General features: G+C 48.2%; 1 protein-coding gene across 9 annotated transcripts in view; it reads right to left on the minus strand.

Annotated features, from left to right (window-relative positions):
* The window catches only part of TLN2 (talin 2), a 414,501-nt gene that overhangs the window by 146,402 nt on the left and 252,511 nt on the right, over positions 1-15,588 (minus strand). For all 9 annotated transcript variants that reach the window (XM_007533899.3, XM_060174397.1, XM_060174399.1 and 6 more), the window contains 3 exons: positions 13,027-13,182; positions 6,518-6,619; positions 4,554-4,630 (listed from right to left, as the gene is read on the minus strand). In XM_007533899.3, the coding sequence (XP_007533961.1) occupies positions 4,554-4,630; positions 6,518-6,619; positions 13,027-13,182 (335 nt within the window). The remainder of the gene's footprint in view (positions 1-4,553; positions 4,631-6,517; positions 6,620-13,026; positions 13,183-15,588) is intronic.

Consider the following 15,588-nt stretch of genomic DNA (forward strand, 5'->3'; position numbering starts at 1 on the left):
GGGCACTGCAGGGAGCCTTGGTGCTGTGGCATCTCCCGCCCTCCCCCGCCTGTCTGTCTGTCTGTCTGTTAAAGTAAGTCAGCCTGGGGCAGTGAAGTTGGGCACGTGTGAGGCCCCGGTGAACCAAAAAACGAGAAGGGAAACCTCGTGCCGAGTCCTTTCAGCATCTCAGCGATCGTGCTAGCAGTCCCTCTCGGTTTATCTAAGAGGCTCATGCGATTATGCAATTCATTGCTCTTTTTTTTGCCGCCTCCATGGTTATCACTGGGATTCGGCGCCTGCACTATGAAGCCACTGCTCCTGGAGGCCATTTTTTCCCTTTGGTTGCCCTTGTTGTTTATCATTGTTATTGCTGTCGTCGTTGTGGGATAGGACAGAGAGAAATGGAGAGAGGAGGGGAAGACAGAGAAGGGGAGAGAAAGAGAGACACCTGCAGACCTGCTTCACCACCTATGAGGAGACTCCCCCTGCAGGTGGGGAGCTGGGGGCTCGAACGGGGATCCTTATGCCGGTCCTTGCATTTCACACCATGTGGGTTTAATCCACTGTGCTACCGCCCAGCCCCCCCACTCTTTCTTTCTTTTACTCCCTACTCCACTCTTTCTTTCTTTTACTTATTTTTGTCACCAGGGTTTTGCTGGGTGTCATATCTGCACTTTCACTCTGTTCTTTTTTCTTCTTCTTCCAGTTAAAGGGAGAGAGACAGAGACAGAGAGATATCACAGCACTGTGTCACCACTCATGAAGCTCCCCCTTTGCACAGGGGTTTGATCCTGGTCCTCGGGCACTTAAAGTAGATGCTCTACTGAGTGAGCTTCTGGACTCCTGCAACTGATTGTTCTTAATAAAACACAAACAAGCAGAGCACGTGCCTTCCCATGCATGAGGACCTAGGTTCAAGTCCCAGCACCACAATGGAGCACCATGGACAGCACCCAGGTGAACCTATGGATAGCAGAAGTCTCTCTCTCTCTCTCTCTCTCTCTTTCTCTGTCCCCAGTTACAAAAATAAAAAAGGATGAGGAAGTCATTTGGTCATGCCATGGGATTCTGAGGAGACCTTATTCAAAAAAAAATAACTGCAAACATATTCCCAAAACAACAGAATTCCAGGCACAGATGAAGGGTTTGGATACACTGATCAATTATGGTGAGAACTACACAGGAAATTACATCCACGTGCCAGGCTCTACCCAGACAGCGAGGACAGCAATTCCTCACCCTTTATTGGAAAAGAGAAATGTGAATGTGGAAGCTTAGAGAAGAGTCACCCAGATACTTCCATCCCTTAGTTCCAAGACTTTGACCACAGAGGGAAGTACAACACTTCTGGAACCTGGATTTAAGTCTGGAAGACTCCTAGAGCATCTTTTTTTTTTTTTTTAAGGTTGGGGAGACAGCACAATGGTTATGCGAAAAGACTCTGATGCCCGAGGCTCCAAAGGCAGCATAAGCCAGAGCTGAACAGTGCCCTGAAAAAAATCAGATATGCCCCACTTTCTTCTTCCTGTCATGCTGAGATGGACAGTGTACCCAGAGGACCGAGCATAGGAAAGCCTGAAGTCTGGGGGTGCATTTCTGTCTCGGGACAGTGGAGAGACCTACAGAGAGAGTCAGGGGAGGTCGTGTGTACGCAGAGGGGACCAGACATGCTTGCCCCAGGGTCTCGAACCATCACAGACCACTACCTGTGGTTCAGGGCAGAGTAAGGAGCAGGAGGTCAGGGAATGTTGATCTCTGCAGAAGTGCCGATGTGGGAGACGTGTGGCAGGCTCAGGGAAGAGTTCAGTGTCACAGACAGAGAGAAGCAAGCAGAAGGAGGGGTCCTGGAGGTGGTGCACCCAGTTAAGCACAGGTAGTACTAAACACAAGGACCCCAGGCTCTTCCAGCCAGCTCAGCCCAGGCCCCTTGTGATTCCTTAGGCCACGGAGGGGGGCTAGAGAGAGCCAGACAGGGAGGGCCCAAACCACTGAGCTCAGACCCTTCCAAGGGCTGCTCTTAACTCAAGGACAAATACAGACGAGGCAGCACACTAAGGTGGACAGGAAGCACTAGCTGACATGCTGCTAGCCAGAGGCCATGAATAATTCCCAGGATTCCAGGAGTTTTGCCAGAGGGAAGCCAGTATCAGAAATGGGTCACAATAGCATTGCTTCTAGCCCGAGTATTAAGGCAGTGTGTGTGTGTGTGTGTGTGTGTGTGTGTGTGTGTGTGTGTGTGTGTGTGTGTCACAGAGAATACCTGGGTGAGTTGGACACACACTAGGACTTTCTGCCAGTGAGTTGTGGGAAACGTCAGGACACCTGAATCCGAATCCTGGCCCTGCCTCCATGAGCTGTGGTCTCTTTCTCTGTCAGGTAGGGATGCTGGCATCTGATCTACTTCTTGCAGAGTGTGGGGTAGTGTTAGGATAAAATGAGAAAGTGCATGTACACACACACACACACACACACACACACACACATTTGTCATGGTTCCCACACAAGGGGGTATGGCTGGCCCGGTTTAAATGGGATTAAATGTAGTGGTCCTGATGATTATATCTCAGGATTGCTTGCTGAGAAACTCCATCACCAAATAAAACTGAAAAGGTGCAACCTGGGTCCAGGCAGTAGCGCAGTGGGTTAAGCGCACATGGTGCAAAGCACAAGGACCAGTGGAAGGATCCAGGTTGGAGCCCCCTGGCTCCCCATCTGAAGGGGGGTTGCTTCACAAGCGGTGAAGCAGGTCTATCTTTTTCTCCCTCTCTGTCTTCCCCTCCTTTCTCCATTTCTCTCTGTCCTATTCAACAGCAATAACAATAACAACAACAACAACGATAAACAACAATGGCAACAAAAGGGAAAAAATAGCCTCCAGGAGCATAACCCTGGAGGCAAAAAAAAGGGGTGCAACTATTAGACTCATTTTAGAGATGAGATAAAGGAGGGAGAGAATATCCGTCAGGCCATAAGGCCGTGTCATGACAGAGCCCTAGGAAGGGGAGATAGCTCACCTTGTGGAGCGCACACCTTGGTTCGCGTCCAAGCCCCACCACATGGGAGCACCACGCACATGGAGGCTTCATGAGCAGACAAGCAGTGCTGTGGTGTTGCCCTCCTACCCACCCCCTCATTCTCCCTCAAAGAAATAAAGAATGAGAAATGGCAGGAGAATCACTCAGCCGCCCTGAATAGGGCCGTAAATTCATTCCCTGGCACCACATAGAAACAAATGAAGAATAAGTAACAGGCACAAGGACCCAGGTTCGAGCCCAAGCTTCCCACCTGCGGGGGGGGGGGGGGGGGAACACTTCACAAGTGAGAAAGCAGGCCTGCAGGTGTCTCTTCTTCATCCTCCCTCTATCTCCCCCTCCTCTCTCAACTTCTCTCTGTCCTATTGAATGAAAAGAAAAACAAAACGGCCGCCAGGAGCCGTGGATTTGGAGTGCTGGCACTGAGCCCCAGTGATAACCCCCAGATCTGACCCCGGCTGAGCCCTGCTGCACAGTCCAGCTCTTCACACTTCCTTCCGCTGCCACGTGACAGCTGCATCAGGTGCGGTGGGCTGCACGTTTCCCCCAACGGACTCCTCCGCTCCCTGCAGGCACCAGATCAGAAGGAAATTCCCTCACCAGCCTTTTGACTAAAAGGTGAGGCTTGTGAAGCTTGCAGCAGAAAACTGTCTACCAGGGTTCACCAGAGCACAGCTGATGTCATGGACGCAGACGCCTGAGTTTCTCACTCCTCTCTCCTCCTCCAATCCAAGGACCACACTGTGGGAAGATGCATCCATATCCTCTACAAGGGCTGATGCGCAGGGACTGAGGAGGTGGCTCTCCAGGGTTTTCAAGCACCCCTGCTTGTGGCCGAGGAATAGCTCAGTGTTCTAAGAGGACCCTGGGAGCTGGGGAGGTGGACTGGCTGGTTCCCTATGGTCCCTATGTCCAAGACTCGAGATGCTGGGCTGGGGAGATAGCTCAGCCTGTGAGAACACCAACTTGCATGCCTGACATCCCAGGGGTTCCTAGGTTCAATTCCTGGTACCAAAGTAAGCCAGAGCTGAGCGGTGTTCTGGTCACTCCTTCTCACAAAAATTAAACGTGCCAGAGCCGGGCAGTAGCACAGTGGGTTAAGTGCACATGGCGTGGAGCCCAAGGACCATTGTAAGGATCCCAGTTCGAGCCCCCGGCTTCCCACCTGCAGGGGAGTCGCTTTGCAAGCAGTGAAGCAGGTCTGCAGGTGTCTGTCTTTCGCTCCCCCTCTCTGTCTTCCCTTCCCCTCTCAATTTCTCTTTGTCCTATCCAACAACGACAACAATGATGACAACAACAATAATAATCAATGGCAATGAAAGGGGGAAAAATGGCCTCCAGGAGCAGTGGATTCATGGTGCAGGCACCAAGCCCCAGCAATAACCCTGGAGGCAAAAACAAAGTTAAATGTGTACGTGTATATATATATATATACACACACACATATATATATATATATATATATATATATATATATGTATATATGTATATATATATATATGTGTGTGTGTATGTGTGTGTATTTAAGATGATACTTACTTTTTTGGGGAAACAGACTCTTCTAACATGGTTGACTCTTCATCACCTTCTAGTCCAAACCTATCTTTGCTTTGTTTCTGGAAATTAAACAACAAATGAAAGTCTGTAGGTTCCCACAGACACACACACACACACACTCACACACACAATCTCGGGGAGACAATACTTTCAAAAGGAGCCATAGCAGCTAGAATGCTGTGGTCTGCCAAATGTTTCTTGAGGCGGGAGTCGGGCGGTAGTGCAGAGGGTTAAGCACACATGGCATGAAGCACAAGGACCGGCATAAGGATCCTGGTTCAAGCCCCCAGCTCCCCACTTGCAGGGGAGTCACTTCACAAGCGGTGAAGCAGGTCTGCAGGTGTCTATCTTTCTCTTCCCCTCTCTGTCTTCCCCTCCTCTCTCCATTTCTCTCTGTCCTATCCAATAACAATAACAACAATAACTACAACAACAATAAAAAAAAACAAGGGCCACAAAAGGGAAAATAAATAAATTAAAAAAGATTAAAACATGTTTCTTGAGTCAAATAACTTCTTGGATAAGCAGAAGCAGTAATAATAATATATGTTTAGTATAGAGAACTGCATGACGTCTCCTGCCATTTTTATGGTCCGGATTTAATCAATCAATCAGTTAATTAATATTAAAGAGAAATTATTTAAATTTATATTATCTTTATTTCTTGGATAGTGACAACCATAAATTGAGAGGGGAGAAGATAGAGAGAGGGAGATAGACACCTGCAGCACAGTTTCACCATTTGCAAAGCTTCTCACACCCCCACAGGTGGGGACCATGGGGCTCGAACCCAGGTCTTTGCACATTGTAACATGTGCGCTCAACCAGGTGCACCACCCACCACCCACCAGACTTAATTTTAAATGGTTTAAACCAAGACAGAGTCGGGACCTGATGTGTAGGAGGCTTTGACCTGAGTAGGCTGGACCTTGAACTCTTAGGCATGGATGCCACCATACAATTTGGTACACAGGGAAAAGTGTATATGCAAAATGCAAATCACAGTCTCAAGTCTTCAAGCTGGGTTTCGGCAGGGGCTGGGAGTGTGTGGGGGTGTGACACTGACTGTCCGGGAAGGGAGGTGCCGAGGGACTAGCAGGCCTTTTGTTAGCTGCGTCGTGCTCTGCTGTCCACCTCCCGACGTTCAGCGACACCAACATGAGCAAAGTCAGACCTCGTGGAAGGACACGGAGGCCACAGACGGCACGCTCGGGTCATCTTAACACGTCAGTGAACCGAGTGCTGACTGGATGCTCCTCTCCGCAGTTACTGTACCCCATCGACCCAGCCCCTTTTCTGTTCCCCGTCTTATTTATTTATTGGACAGAGAGAAATTGAGAGGGCAGGGAGAGACAGAGAGGAAGAGAGACACCTGCAGACTTGGTTCACCACTCATGAAGCTTCCCCCAAAGGTGGGGACCAAGAACTTAAACCTGAGTCCTTGTACTTTGTAATTATTTATTTTTATTATTTATTTATTTGTTATTGGATAGAGATAGAAAGAAATTGAGAGGAGAGTGGGAGACAGAGATAGGATAAGAGACAGAAAGACACCTGCAGCCCTGCTTCACCACTTCTGAAGCTTTTTCCCTGCAGGTGGGGACCAGGGGCCTGAATACAGGTCTTCGGGCACTGTGATATGTGCATTTAACCAGGTGTGCCACTGACTGCCCCCTTTCCCCTTACTTAAAAAAATTTATTATCTTTAGTTATTGGACAGAGACAGCTAGAAATAGAGAGTAGGGGAAGATAGAGTGGGAGAGAGAAACAGAGACACCTGCAGCACTGCTTCACCACTCGTAACGCTGACCCCCTGCACGTGGGGACCGAGAGTTTGAACCCGGGTCCTTATGCACTGTAACATGTGTGCTCAACCCAGTGCACCACCACCACCCAGCCCTGAACCCAGTCTTTATTAAAAACAAGTTGGTATCAAAGAGCAATACCTTTTTGAGGATGATGTCAATGTAACCTGCTATCAGCTGGGATATCTGTTCTCCCTCCGTGGTCTGCACTGAATAATAGCTCTCTTGATATTCCCCAAAATCCTGGGAGGTGGGGGGGAGAGGAGGCATGACAAGGTATTAAGCAGCATTAAAAGAAATATGAAAACATCACCTGGTTTTGTTGTTGTTATTAAGCGTTTCAATGTCCAGGGCTGATTCTGTCAGTGGCAGCACAGCACCAAGGCTGCCCGAGTGACACCTGCAGGATGTGCTCAGGGCTGGATCTTGGGTCACACGAGCCACGCAGGGACCACCCAGGTGAGCGCTTTGGACAGCTTTCCATGGCCAGTATGAAGGGCTCAGAGGTCTGGATGTGGGACTTGATGGCACAGAGCTACGTTTCCCTGCTCTTCCCCTCTGCACACTACGGAATATTCTAAACCCATACAAAAAATGTTGAGGAAAGAGGTCTGGAAGCTGAGGAAGACAGGCCCATTCCTTAAAGTCTCTGTCCTCATGGCTAGAGAAATGCAGCAGGGGAGACGGCTCAGGCTGTCAGAGTACCAACTTGAATGCCCGAGGCCCCAGAGACCATAGGTTCAATCCCTGCCATCACCTTATGCCAGTGCTAAGCAATGCTTAGGTCTCTCTCTTGTTCCTTTCTTTCTAATATTCTCTCTCTCTCTCTCTCTCTCTCTGTCTGTCTCAAAATGATGTGAGACTAGAGAATGACCTGTATCAACAAAACAGAAAACGACAAATGTTGGTGAGGATGTACAGAAAGCAAAACTCTGCACTGTTGGCGGGAATGCAGACTGGTGCAGCCCCTTCGGAAACTAGGATGCATAGTCCTTCAACTAATAAAAATGGGGGGGGGGCTGATAGCATAATGGATATGGAGACAGACTCTTACACCTGAAGCTCCAAAGTCCAAGGCTCAATCCCTTCCATCACCATAAGCCACAGCTGAGCAGTGCTTTGGCAATAATAACAATAACAATAATAAATAAATAAAAATGGAAATACCTTATGATTCAGCAATTCTCCCAGGCGTACAGCCAAAGGATGTGAAAACACTAAGTCTAAGGAACTTATGAAGTCCCATGTTTATAGCTGTTTCATTCACAATAAACCAAATATGGAAGCAACCCAAATGCCTACTGATAGGTAACTGGATAAAGAAGTTAGGAGGAGTCAGGCGGTAGCGCAGCGGGTTAAGCGCACGTGGCGCAAAGTGCAAGGACCTGCGTAAGGATCCCAGGTCTAGCCCGGGACTCCCCACCTGCAGGGGCGTCGCTTCACAAGCGGTGAAACAGGTCTGCAGGTCTCTTTCATTCTCTCTCCCTTCTCTCTCCATTTCTCTCTGTCCTATCCAACAACGACGACATCATCAACAACAACAATAATAACTATAACAACAATAAAAAAAAAAAGGGCAACAGAAGGGAAATAAATAAATATAAAACATTTTTAAAAGTTATGAGACACAGAGTCAATGGAATATTATGCTGCGATTAAAAAGATGACACTATGTCCTCTGGAATGAAATGGATGGAACTGGAGGTGATGATGCTTAGTGAAGGAAGGAAAGACGTGCAAGACTACTGCGTGGTTTCACTCCTACGTGGGGTCTGAGGGAGGGATTGTGTGTGTGGGGGGGACCCCATCTGGTGAGTTCTTGGGTTTCCTTTTCTAGTCCATTCCTCCCTTTCCTGAGTGCTGGACAAGTCTGAAACTTGGAACCTTCAACGGGCAGCTCCTGAAAAAGATGGTTCTCGATGGTCAGAGGCTCAGGAGAAGGAGAGCAGAGCAGAGACTGGGTCGGGATCGCCAGTCCAGTGTCACAAGCTGAGCCAGTGCCGGCCAGCAGTGAGAGTCTGGGCTGTCCCTGGTCCCTGTGTTTGCTCCACATCCCAGCAAGAAGGGGGTCTGGCCCCTCTGAAGTGACGACAGTCTCCCTGTCCTCCACCCAGGGACCCCTGGCTCCCCCAACAAAAGGCACTCGTGACTAGCAGGCAGCTCAAGCAGGGTGTGAGCAGACAGCCCAGTGGCATGAAAAGGACAAAGGAACTCAGGACAACACCGCATATGCCCAGAAAGTGACCTGCTACTGTGACCGAGGCCCATGAAGTAGATTAAAAAGCCACACTCTGAACCTCGCCTAACATCGAAACCAGGAGAGCAAGTCTCCTAACACCATCACCAGCAGGCCCAGAGGTGACTGAAAGCACTGTTCATGTCAAGAGCCAGCACAACTGCAATACGGGTACTGACTGGGGGTGGGTGAGAGGCTCGGCACAGGGCTTTGGTGCTGGCTGTGGTGTGGGACTAAACACCTGTCATCTTGCAAGCCATCACTAGCAAAAAAAAAAAAAAAAAAGAGAGAGAGAGAGAAACAAGAAGAGCAAGAATAAAAGCATAATAAAGGGGGTCGAGTGGTAGTGCAGCGGGTTAAGTGCACACAACTCAAAGCACAAGGACTGGTGTGAGGATCCTGGTACGAGCCCCCGGCTCCCCATCTGCGGTGGGGAGGTGTCGCTTCACAGGCGGTGAAGCAGGTCTGCAGGTGTCTGTCTTTCTCTCCCCCTCTGTCTTCCTCCCCTGTCTCCATTTCTCTCTGTCCTACCCAACAATAATGATATCAATGACAATAATAATAATAACCACAACAATGATAAAACAACAAGGGCAACAAAAAGGGGAAAAAATAGCCTCCAGGAGCACTGTATTCCTGTTGCAAGCACCAAGCCCTAGCAATAACTCTGTAGGCAAAAAAAAAAAAAGCATGATAAAAACTGGGGAGATCCGCTTCCCCAGAGACCCACCCTACTAGGGAAAGAGAGAGGCAGACTGGGAGTATGGACCGACCAGTCAACGCCCATGTTCAGCGGGGAAGCAATTACAGAAACCAGACCTTCCACCTTCTGCAACCCACAATGACCCTGGGTCCATGCTCCCAGAGAGATAGAGAATGGGAAAGCTATCAGGGGAGGGGATGGGATTCGGAGTTCTGGTGGGGGGGGAACTGTGTGGAGTTGTACCCCTCCTATCTTACGGTTTTGTTAATGTTTCCTTTTTTAAAAAAAAAAAAACTGGGGAGAAAATGGCACGGGAGATTATATCAAGAAAACGTTAAAGCAGACATGAGAGCACAAGAAATTTGGGACAGGGGCTGGGCAGTGGCACACCTGGCAGAACGCACATGTTACAGTGCGCAAGGACATAGGTTCAAGCCCCTGGTCCCCACCTGCAGGGGGAAAGCTTCACAAGTGATGCAGGGCTGCAGGTGTCTCTCTGTCTCTCCTCTCAATTTCTGACTGTCTCTATCCAACAAATAAAGATAATAAAAAAACATTTGAGGGGGTCGGGCGGTGGCGCAGTGGGTTAAGCGCACGTGGCGCAAAGCGCAGGGACAGGCGTAAGGATCCCGGTTCCAGCCCCCGGCTCCCCACCTGCAGGGGAGTCGCTTCACGGGCGGTGAAGCAGGTCTGCAGGTGTCTATCTTTCTCTTCCCCTCTCTCTGTCTTCCCCTCCTCTCTCCATTTCTCTCTGTCCTATCCAACAACAAAGCAACGTCAACAATGGCAATAATAACCTCAACGAGGCTGCAACAACTAGGGCAACAAAAAGGGGGAAGAAATGGCCTCCAGGAGCGGTGGATTCATGGTGCAGGCACCGAGCCCAGCAATGACCCTGGAGGAGAAAACAACACAAAAAATAAAATAAAATAATAAAAAAACATTTGAAAAAACTTAAAAAAAAAAAAAAAGAAACTTGGGACAAAAGAACCTAACCGTGAAACAGTTCATAATATATATAGTGTCTCCAGGTGATCTCTGGGGCTTGGTGCCGGCACTACCAATCCACCGCTCCTGGCTGTCATTTTTTCCATTCTATTGGACAGGACAGAGAGAAATTGAGAGAGGAGGGGAAGACAGAAAGGGAGAGAGACAGACACTGCAGACCTGCTTCACTGCTTGTGAAATGTCCCTCTCTGCAGGTGGGGAGCTGGGGGCTCGAACCTGAACCCTTGTGTGTCCCTGTGCTTAGTACTATGTGCACTTGATTGGGTGTGCCACCTCTCGGCCCCTATGAAACAGTTTCTCCATGCAAGAATAGAGAGGAAGCTTAAATGGACAGGCACCAAACAACAGAGCTTCAAAACATACGACACAGGAACAGACACAGGCACTGAGAGATGAAAGAGAAGGAGAAAAAGCCCGTGATTATTGTTGGAGATGCCACTCTCTGAAACTGATGGGAGAACGCTTAGAAAATGAACAAAGGTACAAGGAGACCAGAACACCACCACCTACTACCAAGATCTCACTGGCCTTTCTCCAGCACTTCACCCAAGGGGAGGATTCACTTTCTTTGTGAGCATTGAGAGGACATTCTCTACTAATGATCATATCTCGGGACAGAAGAAAAAATGATTCTGAAAGAGTTGGAATAACTGACTATGTTTTCTGACTGTAACAGACTCCAGCTTAAAAAAAAAAATCAGCAACATGAAGACAAGAGAAAAATATCTTTTCAGAAGTCAAATAAAGGCCAAGAGGAGAAGGAAAGAGTTAGCACATACGTTTTCTTTTTTTTTTCTAATAGTCATTTATTCCCTTTTGTTGCCCTTGTTTTATTTTTGTGGTTATTATTGTTGTCGTCGTTGTTGGATAGGGCAGAGAGAAATGAGAGAGGAGGGGAAGACAGAGAGGAGGAGAGAGAGACAGACACCTGCAGACCTGCTTCACCACTTGTGAAGCGACTCCCCTGCAGGTGGGGAGCCGGGGGCTTGAACCGGGATCCTCACGCCGGTCCTTGTGCTTTGCGCCACATGCACTTAATCCTCTGCGCTACCACCTGACTCCTAATTTTTCAATCTAACTTTACAAACAGGGATATTAAAAAAGATACTGATACTGATTTTTCTCTTCTGCTTGAGATAGCGACTGAAATTTCTAATTATCTTCTAATTATTCATTTTTAAGTAATATCATTTTTGTTGGTATTGTTTTGTTTTTACCAGAGCACTGTCTGGCTTATGGTGGTGCTGGGAATTGAACCTGGGACCTCAGAGCCTCAGGCATGAGAGTCTTTTTACATATCCATTATGCTGTCTCCCATGCCCTATTTTAGTTCTTTTTCTTAAAAACAAAACAAAACAAAAACAAAAACCACCACATTTTATTTAGTGTTTATAGAGAAAAAGATCAATTGAGAAGGAAGGGGGATACAGAGGGTTAGAGAAAGGCAGACCCCTGCACACCTTCCTCACTGCTTGTGACGCTTCCCCCCTGCAGGTGGGGGCGGGGGTGAGAGGGGTTAAACCCGGGTCCTTGCACATAGTGACACGTGCACTCTACAAAGTGAGTCCTAACCTGCCCCGTATTTTGGTTCTCAGCGATACAATTCTTGGGTCTCAAAGTTCGGCTGTTTCCAGTCCAAGGCACCCTACCTTCACTGCCCACTCAGTCCCATCCCCCAAGGCAGCTACTTTCACACCACTTAGTCGTTTCTTCTGGCATTTCCAGCTACCAAGTCTTTATTGACGTTTCTGTTTTAGAAGTGAGCCACCAACTGCTATGGCAGAATGCAAGACTCAGTTCTCTGAACACCCATTTTGTTGAAAACTAAATAAACACACACTGGAAAGTGATTTATTATTATTACTTTTAAGATGTGTTGACCTGTATGAGAGAGAGGAAAGCCAGGGTACCACACACACAGCTCTAGCATTTGGTGGCACTGGGAACTGAACCTGGGACCTCGGAGGCCTGAGGCACGCCAGTGTAGTGCTCTGACATCATGGTCAATCAATCTCCCAGGCCCAGAATACCAATTTCTCTTTGGTTTTATAAGTTTGCTTCTCCCTCCAATATAAGTCACTAATCTCAAATCCACCTCCCCCTTTTTATTGGTGTGTGTGTGCGTGTGCGTGTGCGTGTGCGTGTGCATGTTGGGGGGACTGAGACCTGAGTTGGTGCCATTTCCCTCTTGCTCTAGGGACTTCCAGCATCTGTTCTATTCTGTCCTGTCCTATCCTTTTCTCTCTCTCTCTCTTTCTCCCTCTCCTTTCTTTCCTTTCTTCCTTCCAATCTCTCTTTCTTGGGACTAGGGAGACAGCATAATGATTATGCAAAATACTTTCATGCCTGAGACTCCAAAGTTCCAGGTTCAACCCCCAGCACCACCATATGCCAGAGCAGAACAGTGCTCTGGTAGCTCTCTGTGTGTAGTTTCTCTCTGCCATATTATATATTCACTCTGTCTCCTGCTGATAAATAGATAAGTCAAAGAGAACAAGAGCATCCCTGCGTCCATACAATATTAGGAACTGAACTCGGGACGTCAAGCGCGCAAGCCCTGAGCTCCTTGGCCGCACACCATCCCAGTCACCCACCATCCCTTCTTCTCTAGGCTCCTCTCAAAGGTCAAGGGAACCCAAAGGCCTCTCTTCTCTCTCCCTCCCACAGCCGCCTCAGCCCCCGGGCTGGTCTGCCAGTACCTACCAGTGTGAAGCTCTTGGGTGAGGCTGCCCAGCGCTTGACCGTGGTCAGCGGCCACTCCTGCAGCACCTCCTTGGTCCTCTCGTCCACGCGCATCACCGAGTCCTTGGTGATGCCTAGCAGGCGAGGCACCAACTTGTTTTTGCCTTTCATCTTCTCCTGAAACGGGAGAAAGACCGAGCGTCAGCCTCCTTCCCCAGCAAGCAGGAATTTGCCATGTCACAAGCGGCTTTACAGCCTTTGCTAAAGCTGTGTGTTTCCAAGTCGGCAGGGCTGCTACAAACGCTACATCTTCCAGCACGGTGAAGTGGACACTAGATTAAAGGGCTGCGAGCCAAATGGAGACAGCAGAAATCTCGAAGGCTCCCCGGAGGTTGGATCCCTGGAGAGAATGTGCTCAGGACAGCGCGTCACCCGAGACATACAGGAGGGCAGAACAGAGAAGATGACCAAAGGAAGAGAAGCCAAGATGGGGAGACAGGTGGTAGCACAGAGGGTTAAGCGCACGTGGCGCAAAACGCAAGGACCAGCGTAAGGATCCTGGTTCGAGCCCCTGGCTCCCCACCTTCAGGGGAGTCACTTTACAAGCGATGAAGCAGGTCTGCAGGTGTCTATCTTTCTCTCCCCCTCTCTGTCTTCCCCTCCTCTCTCCATTTCTCTCTGTCCTATCCAACAAAGAACAACATCAACAATGGTAATAATAATAACCACAAGGAGGCTACAACAAGGGCAACAAAAAGGGGGGGGGGGGGAATGGCCTCCAGGAGCGGTGGATTCATGGTACAGGCACCAAGCCCAGCAATAACCCTGAAAGAAAAAAAAAATTAAAAAAAAAAAAGTTGACCGGGGAGTCTGGCGGTAATGCAGCGGATTAAGCACAGATGGTGCAAAACGCAAGGACTGGCGTAAGGATCCTGATTCCAGCCCCGGCTGCTTCACAGGCGGTGAAGCAGGTCTGCAGGTGTCTGTCTTTCTCTCCCCACCTCTGTCTTCTCCTCCTCTCTCCATTTCTCTCTGTCCTATCCAACAATGACGACAATAACAACAATAAAACAACAAGGGCAACAGAAGGAAATAAAGAAATAAATATTTTTAAAAAAAACACCAGCAAACAACAAGGGCAACAAAAAGGGGTAATAAATAAATAAATAAATAAATAAATAAATATTTTTTTAAAAAATTAAAAAAATAAGTCAAGAGATGAATTCCGGAGATGATCACTCCCAGAAGCCAATTCAGCCACTGGACTAACATGAGGAGGAACTCAAATGTGACAAGAGCAGAGTCATCTTGGTCCGTGCTGAGAAAAGTCTCAGACTAGACGTGCAATTCCTGAACTTAACTTCCATTCGGATTCTTGGTTGTGGTATTTTGTACCTGTGTTTTAACTGTTAAAAAGTGTTCAGGGATTGCTCGAGTATTTTTTGAAGAGACAGTAGCACTGTTTATTAAAACAGCAGATCCCTAGAGCAAGATCAGATCAAAGCACCGATTTCAGGATTGGATGAAATGGATCTGGCACCTTTGGAGACTACACAAAACGACCACCTCTTCTTTCTTTTCCGGTGTGGCGTGAGCTCACGCTGCCTCGTGTGACCATTGGACACACCTCAACATTGCGGTTCATTGCAGAATTAGTGACAATGAGGCGGACCTAATCACTATTGTGTTGTTAAAAGAAAATTTGAGAGTCGGGTGGTAACCCAGTGGGTTAAACGCACGTGGCCCAAAGCGCAAGGATTGACATAAGGATCCCGGTTCGAGCCCCCGGCTCCCCACCTGCAGGGGAGTCGCTTCACAGGCGGTGAAGCAGGTCTGCAGGTGTCTGTCTTTCTCTCCCCCTCTGTCTTCCATTTCTCTCTGTCCTATTCAATAGCAATGACAATAATAACTACAACGATAAAACAACAAGGACAACAAAAGGGAATAAATAAATATTTTTTAAATTAAAAAAAGAAAATTTAAAATTTACTCTCTTAATTTTTTTTTGTTCCTCTTTCTTTCTTTCTTTTTTTTTTTTTTTTTTTGCCTCCAGGGTTATCACTGGGTCTCAAAACCTGTGCTACAAATCCCCCAATCCTGGAGGCCTTTTTTTTTTTTCCTTTTATTGGATAGGACAGAGTGAAATTGAGAGAAGAGGGGGAGGTAGAGTGGGAGAGAGAAAGACAGACACCTGCAGATGAGCTTCACCATGATGAAGTGTCCCCACTGCAGGTGGGGAGCTAGGGGCTCAAACCTGGATCCCTGAGAGTGTCATTGCTCTTAGTCCTATGTGCGTTTAGCCAGGTGTGCCACAGCCCAGCCCCCTCTCTTAACTTCCCAGTGCGTAAAGCTGTCCTACGCTGTAAGTTAGAGCCCCAGAATTTTTCCCTCTTCTAGAAGCAAGTCTGCATGCCCTCTGACCACCACTTCGCCCCTCATCCCAGACCGTGGCAGCTGTAACTCTGTGCCTGGCCTTCTGCCTTGCTCCCTGGACACAGCAGCTAAACCCCAGCTGGTTACCCTCCCACTTGCCAATGGCAGAACCAGACACTTCATCACATGGTGGCGCTGTCTGCAGGGCTA

The sequence above is a fragment of the Erinaceus europaeus genome, chromosome 16 (genome assembly GCF_950295315.1).
Source record: "Erinaceus europaeus chromosome 16, mEriEur2.1, whole genome shotgun sequence".
Taxonomy (NCBI): domain Eukaryota; kingdom Metazoa; phylum Chordata; class Mammalia; order Eulipotyphla; family Erinaceidae; genus Erinaceus; species Erinaceus europaeus.